At 34.3% G+C, this 16624-nt stretch overlaps 3 protein-coding genes across 4 annotated transcripts; all 3 read left to right on the top strand.

Moving 5' to 3' along the window:
• Positions 1-277: 277 nt before the first annotated feature.
• LOC140819381 (small RNA degrading nuclease 5) lies at positions 278-6878 on the top strand. Of its 2 annotated transcripts, none has more exons than XM_073179457.1 (14): positions 278-443; positions 1009-1065; positions 1151-1216; positions 1788-1921; positions 2027-2139; positions 2444-2569; positions 2678-2748; positions 3898-3957; positions 4627-4682; positions 5143-5203; positions 5319-5586; positions 5710-5891; positions 5997-6289; positions 6624-6878. In XM_073179457.1, the coding sequence occupies exons 1-14, from the start codon at positions 348-350 to the stop codon at positions 6742-6744; spliced, it is 1704 nt and encodes a 567-aa protein (XP_073035558.1). In that variant the 5' UTR covers positions 278-347; the 3' UTR covers positions 6745-6878. The 2 variants fall into 2 exon arrangements, with proteins under 2 accessions (XP_073035558.1, XP_073035557.1); XM_073179456.1 differs by having other exon boundaries at positions 2441-2569.
• A 709-nt stretch (positions 6879-7587) lies between these two features.
• On the top strand, positions 7588-11592 carry LOC140819787 (ras-related protein RABC1). Its single transcript, XM_073179998.1, has 7 exons — positions 7588-7773; positions 7861-8021; positions 9090-9158; positions 9394-9459; positions 10503-10624; positions 10791-10919; positions 11340-11592. The coding sequence occupies exons 2-7, from the start codon at positions 7883-7885 to the stop codon at positions 11445-11447; spliced, it is 633 nt and encodes a 210-aa protein (XP_073036099.1). The 5' UTR covers positions 7588-7773; positions 7861-7882; the 3' UTR covers positions 11448-11592.
• A 1039-nt stretch (positions 11593-12631) lies between these two features.
• On the top strand, positions 12632-16571 carry LOC140819504 (chaperone protein dnaJ 10). The gene is made up of 10 exons (XM_073179626.1): positions 12632-13162; positions 13487-13546; positions 13850-13932; positions 14040-14193; positions 14642-14771; positions 14882-15040; positions 15294-15472; positions 15602-15682; positions 15889-16023; positions 16311-16571. The coding sequence occupies exons 1-10, from the start codon at positions 13076-13078 to the stop codon at positions 16389-16391; spliced, it is 1149 nt and encodes a 382-aa protein (XP_073035727.1). The 5' UTR covers positions 12632-13075; the 3' UTR covers positions 16392-16571.
• Positions 16572-16624: the final 53 nt, after the last annotated feature.

Genomic DNA, 16624 nt, shown 5'->3' with positions numbered 1-16624 from the left:
CACAAAAGACCTAGTCTAAAATTAATCAAATTATTACAGTACTGGACATTTACAATAATTTAGTGACACTTGCAGGGGAATTAATCTAACATCTTATGGTTGATTCGACGATCGTTAATTCTCTACTTGTAATTTTTATTGTGAATATCGATGGAGTTTACCTGTCTAACAGATTAAAATTTTTGAGACCCTCTCACAAGACATCTACTCAAAAAATAAAATAAAATAGGTTTTATAATTTTGGAAAAACAAATAAAATTTTTGGCTTTATATTAAGAAAAAGTTCATTTTGCTTACACAATTTACCTCTGCGCCGAGAAATCGCAAGTTCTCTAAACCTCGGCGGCATGAGTTCCACAAACGAGGAGCCCGAAACTAACGAAGAAGAAAACGCCAATACCAGTACTGATGCAAAGGCCTTCTTCGATGTCTATGGCCCAGAGGTAATTTCTTGTTTCTTTGAAATTCTTGCACTGGTTTTTCGCCCCAATGGATGTGGTGGACTTATTGTTATTGTTATTTATTTTCCTCTGATTTTGCATCAAACATCGATGTATTTGTTCAAAGATATTGCCACATTCCCCCCTTTTTGTGGGCCTTTGGCTTCTGTTGTTGTAGTTTATTTGTGGCGTAATAAGTGAAAGTGGTGTGAAAAATGTGCTGAAAATGGAGTTAAAGAGGAGATTTTGTCGCTTGGTTCAGTGTCTCTATGGCTAAATGACAACTGTAAGGATCTTTAACTCAATGAATTTGGTCGATAGCTTATGTTTTCCGGTCAGAGGTATGGGGAGATTTTGTGTTTAATAGCATTAGCATAATTGGGAGCTATGATATAACACAATTTAATCATGTTTGTCTGAATCCTTTGATCATTTGAATTTTAGCTGCACGTGTGAGCCATTGGGATTTACTTTATTGTTTGATGATTCATGATTTACTTTAGCATTTGTAGTTTCTTTGAGTGATTTAAATGGGACTCTATATAACATTTGGTTGGCTGAGATGCAGGCCAGAGCGGACGTCGTTTTCAAGCATCCTGAAGCAAATACAACCTTAAATCTAGTTGTATGTCCTGATTTCCTGACTTGAAATTTAAATTTCTATTTAGTTTGTTTCAAGGTCTTAAACTTTGATGGCACGTATGTTGCAGGATGTCCAAGGACTTGTCAACTGGGTGCTTGCTGAAGGCTTCATGCCATCGTGGGTTTTTATTAAAGTAAAGGACATACTTTCCACATCCTTATTCGCTTGTTAGGTTGTTTTATTACATATACATGCTCATATATCTGCATTTTTTATGACCATGATGAGAAGTGGGGATTTGAAGTTGAATATCTCATTCCTTTGTGACTTTTCTGTTTCGTGGTTTTGATGGCTATTGTGCATTCCACATTTGTGTTATTGTTGGGTTTGGAGAATAAAATAACCTAATTACTCGATACAATGTGCTTTAGCACACTGTTCTGATTTAGGAATTCAAAAACTAGATATTTGAATTTTTATTATACTGCTGAATCAACCCTCCACCATCTACTAATGGGTTTTATCTTTCACTCGAATTTCTATACTCTGCATGTTTGAGCTTACTTTTGAACCAGTCTCTTCTGGTTTTGGGGTAACTTGTTTTCGTCTGGAAACTGTTCCTATTCCTTTTATTTCTATCTTATCATTTTTATTCTCTATCTTATCATTTTTATTCTTTCTATCCTTTGAACTATTATGTAGTTTTCTATGGATGAATTTGATTTGAGATTTTTTCAATGAGTTATTACCCTTTTGATGTGCAGAACAAGCCCCTAATTTCAAAGGTGGTTATGCTTTATGTGCCTGGCCTTGATGCTGCACTGTACTTATCTCAGTCCAAAATACTAAAAAGTTTTAAACAAAATTGTGGCATTCCTAGGGCAGTTTTAGCGCTCAGGTTAGTAGTTATTATACTAAGTTTATGCAAACACTGAACTGCCGAAGTCAAATTATTTTGTCTGCTATTCTAATAATTCTGTTTCCTTGTTTTGTTCTGTGCTAGCTGTGTATCAGATGGAATGCAGACTATTGATGCTCTTCTTACATGCAAAGTGAAAAGAAAAAGGGATGAAGCTGAAGTTGTTCGAAAGAAAGTTGCCCAAACATCTAATCAAGGTTCGGTTTTACATCCCGAAGCATCACTACTGCGAAGGTTTTATCCAGATTTTACGAAAAAACTCTTGAGTTTTTACGATTTTGCCATTAACTATTTTTTCTAATTTTCTAGTTTATGATTAAACCAACATTTTATTTGTGCTTTTACTACAAAATGGCTTTATGAGACTTGCCTAAAATAGTATTTGGTTACTTGTAGTACAACATTATAGATTAGATGAACGAGTCAGTTTCATCTGATTTTGATCGCAAATTTATCATGGCTGTAGTCTTTACTGAAGATTGTTTTTAATACATCTAGCAGGAACTTGTTCTCTATTGGACAATCCGTCTCCTGTCGACTTAACAAAAAATTTGCCATTCCCTTTGACATACTATACTCTTACAGTGAAGCAATTGGAAGATAATGGGTACTGTTCCAATAATCCTGGTAATGCCTTGTATAAGTGTTTGATTTTGCATTATTTTATTCTTTTTGCATTGTTCTGTTTACTTGACTTAGACTAATGTAGTTTTGTATGATCTTTGGCAAATGCAGAATTTTCTCCAACCCTGCCTGCTCCATCTGGTACACCACCACATAAAGTTTTAGCGCTAGACTGTGAGATGGTATGTCTTTATGTAGTCTCTTAGTTTGGATGTGTGTTTTTATTACTAAAATCTTGCCACCAGGAGCTATTGCTTATTACAGTAGTTATTTTATTTTATTTTATTTTTGAATATATTCCAGCAGTTGTTTATTTGATATGTTTCAGGAAGAGTTTTAATTCAGTGAAGTGCAGGTGCACAAGCACGCTAAAAGGAATTAAATTAGCCCATCTCAATAGTCTATACTGGTTAAACCTCTAGGATACGTTGTTTTAGGTATCCTAACAGGTTGGATTCTCAACTCAAAAAATAAGAGGAAAGAATGTGTTTGGCCTAAACTATTTGGGCCCATTTAATTCGGCCCAAATACAAAAGAATTGAATCTCTGATAATTAGTCCGTAAAAGCCCATGAGTGTTCAAATAATTTGAATTAATATAGAAGCGGAAAATCAGTTTTTATGGAAAGATCGTGGCCCATGTAGTGGCAGAAGTGGAGAAACTATCCAGAACTGAACAAAGTGGAAATCAGCAGAGACTGACAACACACAACTCAACACATCAAACTCAGAAAATGCTCCAGCAGCAATTCTACGAATTTTAGTCAGTCTAGTTCAAGTATTTTCATCTTTTTATTTAAGATTCTAACACTTTTAATCTATTTTAATTCTAATTTCCAATAAAATAATTATATTTTCTATGTTTTGTGAATTCTTTGTGATTTGTAAATACATAATTATGACATAAGGTGATTAAAACTAGTAATCAAATTAGGGATTCATAGTCGCTTTGTATTTAGAAGTTAGATTTTTTACCCTTTTACTCAATTTGGTGCATTTTGCACCTGACACGCTCGCAACGTCCGGAAATTTGTGCAAACAGAATGCATTCATGAACGCTAGGCTTTTTACGTGCTGGATTTTCACTTGTCTTGCAGTAAGGCAGTTCCACGCACTTAATATTTTTCCATGCTTTTTTTACATTATCATGTGTTTAATTATTGCTTTAAGTCTACATATGATTTATTTTCTTATTAAAGATATAGTCTCAGCTAAAAAAATCGACGTAGTATCCTTTTTACCAGTACTCTTGATTTGGAAACTCTTATTTTAATGCCCCCTTTACTTCTATTAATTAATGGTGCATTTGTTGATACAAACTTTGGTTATCAGTGCATTACATGTGAGGGTTTTGAGCTCACAAGAGTGACTCTGGTGGATGTTGCAGGACAGGTATGATCTCTGTCTGCATTGTTTCAATATGCTATCATTCAATAGTCTGTGTGCTTTAATGTCGATGACAACTTGTGGTACTCAGTGTAAAGAAAAACACGTGTATGCAAATTTGGTCAAATGCCATTTCCTCGGACGACGAATGCGCTTCTTTTAATAAGAAATTCTGGAGGGTTATATGTTGATACTTGATATAAAATGGGAAATCTGTGGAAATAGCTATTCTTAGTTTAATAAATGGAGATTGAAATTTGTAGAGATTGAGCTGATTTGTAGTTACAGTTTAGGTTTCTACCTCAATAGGATTATTTTCTGCACTATAATATTGTTCAAGTATGGAGAAAATATATACTTCTTGATGATTGCAGTATGAAAGCTTCTGGACAACATTTTTTTGGGTAATGTTTTAACATAAGTGGGCATTACACCCTGTTAAGCGGTTTATATCATCAGTGGCATGATGGTTACTGCTGGTGCACATAGTATTTGAGTTTAGACATGAGTTTTGATGTCTATATTAAGTGTAACACACCATCAAATTATAGGAATATATCTATTCCCTCGAAGATTAATTGCATGTGTTTTTTTTTCTTTCATCGATCACTTGTTATGATCTGGTTGTGATTTTCTTGTGGTCACATTATGCCTAATTTTCTCAAATCTTTGCAGGTATTGTTAGATAAATTTGTTAAACCAGCAAACGCTATCACTGATTACAACACAAGGTACTTCCTCAATTTGAAGTTCAATGATTAAATAAACTTGAACACCTAGTCGAACTTAATTTGAGCTTAGCTGAGAGTTGAGCTGCGAGAATTTCTTATTCTCTTTGAATGAGTGTGATCGTTTTGATCTTTTGTTAAAAAATACTGATTAGAAACTTTGGTTCTTATTTGAAATTGTTAATTATGTAATTTAAAAAGATGATAGGATAATGTAGCCTTTTGAGGAGATCCAGGACATTTCATGGGAAATCAAGTATGCTGTGTTTTGTTCTTTGAACATTGCTTGGTCATGAATCACTTGGTGGAGTGGCACAACGAGACGACAAGTGGGAGCCTGGGAGGCATGCTGTTATTATCATGTCGTTTGCCTTAAAATTTTCATTTATCTTAGTTTTGGTTGAGAAACCGGCTGAACCTACTGTCAAGGTTTATTGCAAACCTGTAATTTTGGATGTTACAGGTACAGTGGAATCACACCTGAGACTCTGAGTAATGTGACCACGATGCTTAAAGATGTCCAGGTTCAGTTAGAACCCTTGTGCTTTTACTTACCATTCTTATTATTACAAACTAAAAACTATGGAATTTGACTCGTCAGATACTTTTTCTAAAATTGACAAATGCTTCATTTTTCAGGAAGAATTTCTTCAACTGGTTTGCAAAGAGACCATCCTTGTTGGACATTCATTAGAAAATGATTTGTTAGCATTGAAGATTCGACATGACTTGGTGATTGATACGGCTATCTTATATGGGAACCCGCGTGGTCGTTCTTATAAACCAGCTTTACGTGTGTTAGCCAGGAGATTCCTTTCCAAAGAAATACAGGATTCAGCCAAAGGGCATGATAGTGTTGAAGATGCAAGATCTGCGTTGGAGCTTGCATTGCTAAAAATTATGCACGGTATATTTAATACTTGTATTAAGTTCAACTTGTTATTACTTTGTGCATTGAGGCTACGTTTCTTATCAAAAAAAAAAACTTTGTGCATTGAGGCATATGCTGAACGTAATATTTTGGACACAGGGCCTGGGTTTGGCTTACCTTCAACATTTTTAAAGAAAAAACTCCTGACTGTGTTGAGCGAATCTGGCAAAACCTCATCTTTGATCGATAGTGTATCTATAGTGAAGCGATATGCCTCAGAGGCATCTCACTCAATTCCAGTCACTTCTGACGATGAAGCTCTGTTGAAAGCCAAAAAAGAGGTAAATCTTGAATACTTGTTTCTTACAAGAAGTTGAGGTGTAAGATAGGACACGAGCCAGCTCCATTGATCATCTTCCTGATTAATTTTTTCTGGGTTTTCTCAGATAAAAAACAACAAGGTGCATTTTATTTGGACCCAATTCACAGAATTGTTTTCTTATTTCAAGAAACAAGCGGAAGATGACAAGCACCTAAACACAAAGCTAGCAGAGATGATATCATTGGTTACATGTAGCAAATCCAAAAGTCAGAAAAGCATAATGTACGAAGTCACATCAGAACTGAAAGATATTCTTAGTCGGATTAATAACCGAGTCAGCAGCTTATATGCCAGTCTACCTTGCAACACTATGCTAGTTATCTGTACCGGCCATGGAGATACCGTAATGGTACAAAAGTAAGTTGTTACACGTAATTTATATCCAGCATTGAATTTCATAGAAAATCATCTAAGGTCTTATGCAAGTATAATATTACTCGAGGGTTCGCACGAGCCGCATCGAGCTCGACTTGATTAGCTGTACCACCACAGTAGTGTTGTATTCAAGTTTGATCGAGTTGTCAAGTGATGCACTCGAACTCCCACATGTTCGTCAAAGTTGTTTTGAGCATGAAAAAGTAGAAACGACTGATCTTTATTTCCAATCTTTTTATAGAATCAGTTGTCAGCATATAAGTATTTTACTCCAAAAACAAATGTATAGAGCTAAGTTGGCATAAATTTTGTGAAGATTAAGGAAGATTTTGGAGCGAAGGGAGACAGCAGTTTGCCGAGAGAAGATAGTGAAAGTGCTTGAAGAGCTGCAAGCCCAAGCTGAAGTTGGCTTATGTTTTGTTGGTATTAAACATTAATTTTTTTAACATAATCTCAAATATATTAGGATTTTGTTTTTTAAAATGTTTTAATGTTTATGTCCTAGAATAATATTTTGTTCCTTATTCTCTCTATGGTTCCAAGAAAGATAAGTGAAAATAGAATTGCTGTATTTTGTGCTATATTTCATGTCAATATGTGTGTGTATGTGTGTATATATATATAGGACCAAATATGTCCGTACAGTTGCTCATTAACACTACTTTCACCGACTTGCAACTTATGTGAATTGAATATATACACCAACTTTTTAAATATTTGTCATTTAATCCATGTATATATTATATAATTTAAATATTTTAAATCGTAAAATAGTCTAGTCATCTAATACCGATATTAATTTTAAACAAGCTATATAAACTTCCACCAAAAACAAATTAAAAGTAAATATAATTAATATTATACAAATTTTTTTATGAAATTGTCTCAGATTCAATACAAAAAAAATTATTATTTTGTATTTTGTATACAAATTTTTTTATGAAATTGTCTCGTATTCAATACAAAAGAAATTATTATTTCGTATTTTGAGTATAGATCTGGTCACCATTCCAAAGATAAATGTTACAAGCATCGATCTATTGAGTACAATACTCCTGGACAAAAACTTGTGTGAGACGGTTTCATGAGTCGTATTTTGTGTTTACGGATTTCTTATTTGGATCATCCATGAAAAAATATTACATTTTATGTTAAGAGTATTATTTTTTATTGTGAATATCAATAAGTTGTCTCGTCTCACAGATAAAAATTTGTGAGTCCGTCTCACAAACCTAATCATACTCTAGAAGCAATTTCTTTTGCATATATATGCATATGTGTCTCTCTTGTTTCTCAACAATTCTTCGCTTTTTTTAGTTAATAAATTATTATTATTTGTTATTAATATTATCATACACTTGCATAAGAAGCCTCTACAGACATTACACATATTTACATTTGCGGTTGATCACATCGGTGCGTGAACGTATGCCCAATTCAGATCTGCTTATCTTTCTCTCGATCAGGTTTGCTATCTGGGTTTGGTTCTTTACTGTATTTTGTTGATGGGCTTTTGGAATCGTGCATCACCGATTTGAGATTTTGTGTTCCAGGTTCTTGAATATTGACTAAATTATGGATTCCTCTTCCGGGGCACCGCAAGAATTTGATTATTTGTTTAAGCTGCTGTTGATTGGTGATTCTGGGGTGGGGAAAAGCAGTCTTTTGCTTAGCTTTACTTCTGATACTTTCGAAGATCTCTCTCCTACAATAGGTAACTTTATTATTTATTTTTCTCCCATAGTTGCGTGTATCTTTGTTTATTCGTTTGTTCGTAGGTCAATTTTGGAGTCGACGTTGTTTGTTTTTGGGTTGTACGAGGGATTATGCCGAAGACTTGTGGAAATTTTGGTTCATGCATTTTTGAATGATCACGACAAATTTTTTCCTTTTTCCTCTTAAGTTTAAGTTATTGGATCGTGTGTGTTTCCAGATATGAACCCTGTATTATATGTCATTATCATATAATCAGAATATTAGATGACTGCCATATCATGGTAGCATATGTTTGACTGAAGTTTTATGGAAGGTGCGTTACTGATTTTTGTTTCAACAAAGTGTTGATGGTTTAATTCTATTTTCAACATTTTTTAGTTATGAGAAGTATTTAGTCTTAAATAACTATTGGTCTCTCGAGGATGTGGCTTATAGGATGGTGTTGACAGAAAAAAGATTGTTTTCTGACAGTTTGTTTTAAGACTCCATCGAGAAAAGTAATCACAACCAGTATGGGTTGATTTATTTTTTGATAGGAGACAAATTTTAATATGAAGCCACTTAGACTGGTCATACTCATCGTCTCATCCTACTGAGTCTGTTTATCTTGACCTTTTCTGCTGATATGGATTTTCTGGTTTGCTAATGCAATTCATAGTTTACCTTGCATTTTTTGTGTTTGCGCCGTATTACCTCTAATATGCGAGGTTATTTACCCATCCTTCCCACTCTTTGATGCCTAATTTGAGTTAAGGGAACATTGAATTAATAACGGACTCAATCTAAGTAGAGAAGCTTTGTCGTTTATTAGTTCTCATGAACGATTTTTTTTCAACATTCTCATCATTTTAAATCAAGGTCACTAGCTTCATAATTGAATAAATTCATATTTACAAAAGTTATCTGAACGATAATAACCTTCAATTTTTATTCTTAAGAATTAGGTGTATTGTGGTGTAGTAGATGTTGACCAATGATTATAATTATAAAATTTATTGTTTCTTGTCAACCGGTCGTTAGTAGTTTGTATTTGGCATTTTTTATTTGCTTTGTTGGTTGACTACAGGAGTGGATTTCAAGGTGAAGCATGTTACAGTTGGAGGGAAAAAGTTGAAGCTTGCAATTTGGGACACTGGTAAGAGCTGTCATGACTTGCTGTATTATCTTTTGAAGATTGGCTAAAGAAGTTTCCTTTTTTGCATCAATCGAGGCTGCATAGGAGCTTGTTTTGTACAGTCAATTGCCCATGTGGTTATAATGAACTTATTACCTTAGGATTTTGGATTCTTTAGACATGTAATATATACCGCTTTTCTTGAGTCGTTCAACATGTAAATTATTTGTGTAATCTGACACTTCTCATTTTGCAGCTGGGCAGGAAAGATTTAGAACTTTGACTAGTTCATATTACAGAGGAGCACAAGGAATAATCATGGGTAAGCGCTCTTATGTATTTTTACTTCCTTTTCTTGAATGTTAATTTTGTAAGAAAATACCCAAAATAATAAGATAAATAGAATTGTGGTCAGAAATTATTGTTGCTGTTGTTTGATGCTAGAATTGTAGCTCTGTGTGATGGCCCTCGTGATTTGATGGTTGCTGGCTAGATAGAATAAGGGCGCTTCAGCATATTTAGCTTGTACTTTTGAGTGTCTACTGGTTGGATGATACAGTATTATAGAACATTACAGAGAGAGTTTTGTAGTTGTCAGTTGTGTCATAAATCTATTGTTCAAATTAAAATGTAATATGGGTACGTTGTAGAATGTTGATACCTTATGTTATTCACGCTCATGAACTCTCATCACAAAGAATGGTAACGCGGAATACCTTTGGCGATTGTGTAAAACAAGAACATGTCAACCTCTTTGCATAGGTATTAACACGTTATGATCTTTTTCTTGGTGAACCTGATTATAGGTCTTGCTAATTTAAGAGAGAACAGATTTGCAGTGATCACGAAATTAACCAATTTACATGAATGTGCTGTTTAATGCTTCAATTATCATCAGTTGAACCATCTTTCAATCACTTGATTTCGGTGAATCGTGAACTTTATCATGTGTTAGTAAGAATAATTCTATCCACTTACCTATTCCCAAGCCCTTGTTCTTTTACCTCTGAACATCTTATTCATGAGCTTTAGATTTTAAAATATGTTTCACTTTTTGTAATGGAAGGGAGCGGTTCTTCACCTAGAAGTCTCTTTTTATATATAAAAAAGTAGCTTGCATGATCATTAATTTCCTAGTGGAATCCCTCGTGGTCTTATCCTGAGTATTCTAACTTAAGTTGTGGGGTCATGTGCCATATTTTATTAAAATAATTATTTTGGCATGTGGGTGCAGCTACCCTACATTGCCTCCACTGTACCTTCTTTCCAAGTATAGAAATATTACTTCAAATAGATTCTCTTAATCTCTTTATTTGATTTAAATTATGATGTGTTCAAGAAACTAACAAGTTATTTTGTTTGTAGTTTATGATGTAACCAGGCGAGAAACCTTTACTAATTTGTCTGATATTTGGGCGAAAGAAATTGACCTGTACTCCACAAATCAAGATTGCATTAAAATGCTAGTTGGAAATAAAGTTGATAAGGTATGTTCTCATCTTTTAGAAAACTTGTTCTATTTCTGTGTTTTAGAATTTTTTGGGCGTAATGTTTCTCTCTAATGTTTGCAAGTTTCCTCGACTGTGAGCATACCCTCGTTGTTGTGCTGTTGTTTTTCAGCAAAATACATTTCACATGCCTTATCTTTTGTAGGAAAGTGAAAGGGTGGTCAGCAAAAAAGAAGGAATAGACTTCGCAAGGGAGTATGGATGCCTCTTCATCGAGTGCAGTGCCAAAACTCGAGTCAACGTGGAGCAATGTTTTGAGGAACTTGTCTTGAAGGTTAGTGTAATTTCATTCACGGTTAGTAAATAAAGATCAAGTCATTTATTTGCATTGAGTTGAGTCATACAATTGCAAGAGATGCAACCGCACACAATGATGCTGGTACTATGAACAATTGATCTACACCCACTTCTACGAATGTTGCTTGGGAGACATCTGTGCTGTGTGTGATTGTCTATGTAATATATCAATCGAAATATAGCATTTGAGATCATCAATAGCTTTTGGTGTATTCGATTCGAGGTCACTATTAAGTTGAGTCTGATGACACGAAACTTTGCACCACAACATCTATGCCACGAACCTACCTAATTTAGCCCATGCCTGTTAATTTGTTTAAACATATGTCATGCATTCTTAAACCAGCCATATTTTGCTACGAATATCATATTCTTCTGAAATTATTTCTATACACAGATATTGGAGACACCGAGTCTATTGGCAGAAGGTTCAGCTGTTGTGAAAAGAAACATCTTCAAACAGAAACCTCCAGAATCCAGCGCATCCACCAGCAGTTGTTGCTGAATCTACTGTGCCTTCTTCTATATAGTTTTCAGATACTTTGTTTCACTTTGTCACTTCCCAGTAGTTTGTGTGATCAATCTTTGGCTTAACTGCTCGATGTTTGTCTAACCCAACATTTCACATCAATTTCATTTACGTTCTTTCATATATTGCATGGCATAGTCGACCCGTCCCGTCGGATTTGTTTGTGCTATCTTGTTTACGTTATATGTGGAGTGATTGAACTTGTGCAAACACGAAGTGTTCTCCAATGAGTTCTTCTGCATTTGACTGGAGGGCATCGTCATGGTATGGAAGAAAGACTTGATAATCATTTTATATTTATATTGTATATGTAAATAAAGATACTCTTATATTTATGTAATTTTAGTTATTTTTAGTTACGTGTGTATATCAAATCTAATCAATTGCAAATCAAGAAGATTAGTATGTCTACGATTATATAATTTGTTTGTATTTATAAATTATAAAAATTTATTCTTTATATAACTATTAAAGCGTAAGAGTTTTTTTTTAAGAAATTTCTGGTAAATTTAAGAAGTAAAGGACATGATACATTGACATGACTAAAAGTTGGCTGATGGAGAAAAGCAAATTACTATATAAGCTGAAAAATGAAAGGATGTATTTTTCATTATGTTGGTCGTTTTAACATAAAAAAAAAATTGTTTAGGAAAAATACATTTTCTTATACTAAACTTGTGATTTGTCTACCACCCCACCCCACCCACCCACTTGTGATGGGGTGATATGATAAACTTCTTTGTGATGTCTGAGGTATTATGAAACAACTTCGTCCTTGTGTCATTAAAAAAATTTATGATTTGTCACACTTTAATTTTAGGCAAAAACTTGTGTGAGACGGTCTTACGTGTCGTAGTTTGTGAGACAGATTTTTTATTTGGATCGTCTATAAAAAAGTACTATTTTTTATGCTAAGAGTATTATTTTTTTTATTGTGAACATCAGTAGGGTTTCGTCTCACAGATAAAGATTCATGACAATAGATATATTCTTAATTTTATTATATATATTAATAAGTATCTTAAATTTTTATTTGTTTAAAATAATTTTGAATACTATATATATTTATATATAAAAAAGAAAGGGTAAAAAGAAAGAGATGTTGGGCTGTCATCTCCAATCAAAAAAAGTGGCGTTTGTAAAGGGAAATGTATGTATTAATAGATAGCACGCACAAATGATCAGCGCCACAAAGTGACAGTTAAAATACTGTTTTCTCCCGCTTAAAAAAGCTTCCACCAACTTTTTTTCTGACTGGAAAGTTGCCTCAATCTCGTGGGAGGCCAGCCCAACAATGAATTCCAACCTAAAGTTCAATCAAAATTAACAACATTAAATTTATATGTTGCAACATTAAATTTATATGTTGAAGTGTTAAAGATCTTTAAAGATATAGTGTATATGAGATTTATTTAATTTTTTTAATGTATTTTTAAAAAAATCACATGCCTACTTCTATCTTCACACAGACGCACATTCTTGGTTTCCCACTTTTTGTTTTCTTTTTTGTTGTTAAATCATACTTTGGTTTCTTGGGATCATTTATTTTTCATATTCTCGAAGATTTTGATAATTGGAGTTAGTTAGTAAGCAGGGAGTTGAAGATGGTTAAAGAAACTGAGTTTTATGATGTTCTTGGAGTTAGTCCTGCTGCTTCGGAGGACGAAATTCGCAAAGCTTACTATCTAAAGGTCTGATCTTTTTCTTGGATTTGAAGCCATTTTTGTTTTTTTTTCCTGAAGTAATACCAATCTTTCTATGATGCAATAAAAAGATAAGTATGATCTGTTGGAGCTTGATGTAGTGTCTCTTTTTCCAGTTTCTTCTGTTATTTTGAACTCTATTTTATTTTTCTAGCCTTCCCTATCATCCTATATGTCTGATGTTAAAATGGAATATGGCTCCTTTTTTTTCTTTATTCTGAAAATAGTAAGTTTCATACTATGAAATATGTTCGAAATTTTAGGTTTCTTGATCAGTTAATCATTTGTCTAATTTGTTTTTGAGTGGTGCAGGCAAGGCAAGTTCACCCTGATAAAAATCCTGATGATCCTCAAGCAGCTGAAAGATTTCAGGCAATTTTCTTCTGCTTCTGATTTTTTTGTTTTCTTGATTGATTTGATCTTAAGACTAGTCAAGAACATCAGATTAATCCATCACTCTAATGTCTCTGATGAAATGAAACTGTGTTCATTTTTTTAGGCTTTATTCAAGGGCTTAGATCACTTTCTTGATTTAAATTATATATTTTTCTTTTTTTGATGGTCCAAATCTGTGAGATAAATCAAACAAAAGAAAAGTGAAATTTGCACATAATTTTACCTCAAGTTATCACCATGTAAACACTCATGACATGCAACTCTTGGCTTCATTATCAGGTACTCGGAGAAGCATATCAAGTTTTAAGTGATCCGGTGCAAAGAGATGCATACGATCGGAATGGAAAGAACTGCATCTCTAAGTCAGTCTTTTTTACATTTCTGAAGTTCATAAGTTTATAAAAATAAATATATTTAGTCGATCCCTTCTGATTTGGGATAAGTTCATTCTATGTCTCTGACTTTATAGGGAGACAATGCTGGATCCCACTACTGTTTTTGCTCTTCTTTTTGGAAGTGAACTTTTTGAAGATTATATAGGACATTTAGCTGTGGCATCAATGGCTTCTGCTGAGTTATCTGATGATAATGACAATCCTGACAAAGTTCATGACAAGCTCAAGGTACGAACACGTGTGTGTCTGTATGCATGTGTAGATTTGTGTGTGTACTACGTTGTCTATTTGCAATCTTTGAGTACAGATTGAGTCACTGGCAGAATGTGGCTTCTGGTCTTACAGCAAATGTTCAAAAAATTGATGTTGGGCCACGGTAATTGTCCCCCACTAAACTGTAATGTTGCCTTTTAGCACAGTATTTGAAATGCCGAAGGTCTCACATTGGCTATAACTTATAATACCATGTTAGATCCTCGATCCTATAATTTAAGCAACACCATAGTTAAGCGTCTCGCTGGCTCACCACATGCACATAGGCCATAGAGGTACCGTGTCGACTAGACGATCATATCTACGTGTCTCATCCTTTAATTGATCATGAAATGTTGCAGAAGATTTGAGTTATTTTTATCATAAAATATATAATTTTAACATGTATCCCTGATGAATCAAGGCTGTGCAAAGAGAAAGAGAAGAAAAGTTGGCTAGAAAACTCAAAGATTTTCTTCACCAGTACGTGTGGGGTGACAAACAAAGCTTCTTAAGACATGCTGAATGTGAAGCAGAAAGACTTTCATCTTCAGGTCAGTTAAGTTCTACCCGAAGTTCTACTTCTCCAGAGGCAGAACCGAAAAAATTCATCTCTATAAAAATAAGCCATTCTCTTGCCTTCTGTGTTCCTGATAAACAATAGCCTTCGGAGCTGAAATCTTGAATACAATTGGATACATCTACACAAGACAGGCAGCACAGCAGCTGGGGAAAAAGGCTTTATACCTTGGAGTTCCATTTGTGGCCGAATGGGTTCGCAATAAAGGCCACATCTGGAAGTCACAATTCACAGCAGCAAAAGGTATTCGTTCATTTTTCTCAAAAGCTATTTGTGTAAGATCAGGTTCCAACTTGTAACTGTTAAAGTGAGTCCGGATTCGGATTTGCTCATTCAAAACAATCGGTTAACAGCCAACCACTCTATCAATGGTGTTACAATTTTGGTACATGAACTAGATATCTAGCACATGTTACACTGACCAAGTCTTAAGAATAAGTTCATGGACATGTACAATTCGATGAAACTCGTATGATTTAGTATGTGTACTATTCAGGCGCGTTTCAGTTGCTACAACTACAAGAAGATATCAGAAGACAATTCAAGATGGAGGGCAGTGCTGAAGAAAACAATGTCGAATCCCATCTAAGACTAAACAAAGATACAGTGATGAATTCTCTATGGAAATTGAATGTGGTCGACATTGAGATAACTCTATTACATGTGTGCCAAATGGTTAGATTACTTTCTTTTCTTTACTTTTTTTGAAGTTTCTTACAAATTCAAAGTTGGTTTATTGAATTTAAACCGTATCTATCTATAAAGTCTACCATTTTCTTGAATTTTTTGACTTGGGATTTCCAGGTTCTGCAAGAAAGCAATGTCAGGAAGGAAGAGCTCAAGATGAGAGCTGTGGCTTTGAAAATTTTGGGAAAGGTTTTTCAGGTGACTTGTACTTTAAACAATTTTATCCCTTATAATATCTTCGGTTGTCATTCTAATCTATTTGCCAATATGTTTCGTTTCTAATTCCATCCGTTGTCGTGCAAGTGATGTAGATCACATCCATCTTGTGGACCACTCTTTTCAAGAATACAAATTTTGCGTTACTACAAGTGTAAATCGAGAAGAATAAATGTGTTTGTTTTCAGAGCCAAAAGGCACAAAATGGTGGGGCTTCAAGGAAGAAGATTGCTTCAGCAGAGGCAGATGAAAGAAGTTCTGATAGTAGCGACGAAGAAGACTCGCCACGAATTCTAAATTATCGAACTCCTTTACTCACACAGGTACAATGGTCGAAACATGGCTACGGATGTATTACTCGTAGAATTTCATGAATACAACTCATGTTGTATCATCCCACGAGTTTTATATGGATAGCACCAACCCTTCGCAGGTGGATCTAACAGGGCAATCTAGACCAGATTTCACTATTCTAACTAAAAATTCAGAAGTTCTGTTCATTATCTTGAGAAATTTAAGTTAGGCTTGCCCCTGTTTTTAACAAGTTTTTTAAGGCGTTGGAATTTTTGAATTGCCCGACTTCATACGGTTGTTTCTTCTGCTGTGACAGGGCATTGGCAGACTCTTTAGATGTCTCTGTAACCCAGCATTTGATGTAGACGATGAAGAAATTGTGTATAGAGGAAGATGAGAGTATGAACTATCCATGTGTGATGGAGATTTAGAGATTGTACTAAATTCAAACATGTCTGAAATAGGGAATGGTATTTACTGTACTGAACTTTGAAAGAAAACCCGAAGGAACCATGATCTTGTATGTGTTTGTAAACAAACTGTGCAGTTTTTAACACCTGATGTTGATCTACTACAATACTGAACTAACTGATGTTCTATTGTTATCTGGTAAAAGTGGCTCGACTTACC

The sequence above is a fragment of the Primulina eburnea genome, chromosome 18, assembly GCF_022965805.1.
Source record: "Primulina eburnea isolate SZY01 chromosome 18, ASM2296580v1, whole genome shotgun sequence".
NCBI classification, from domain to species: domain Eukaryota; kingdom Viridiplantae; phylum Streptophyta; class Magnoliopsida; order Lamiales; family Gesneriaceae; genus Primulina; species Primulina eburnea.
The sequence above is the reverse complement of the archived record's forward strand: the minus strand, read 5'-3'. Positions and strand labels throughout refer to the sequence as shown.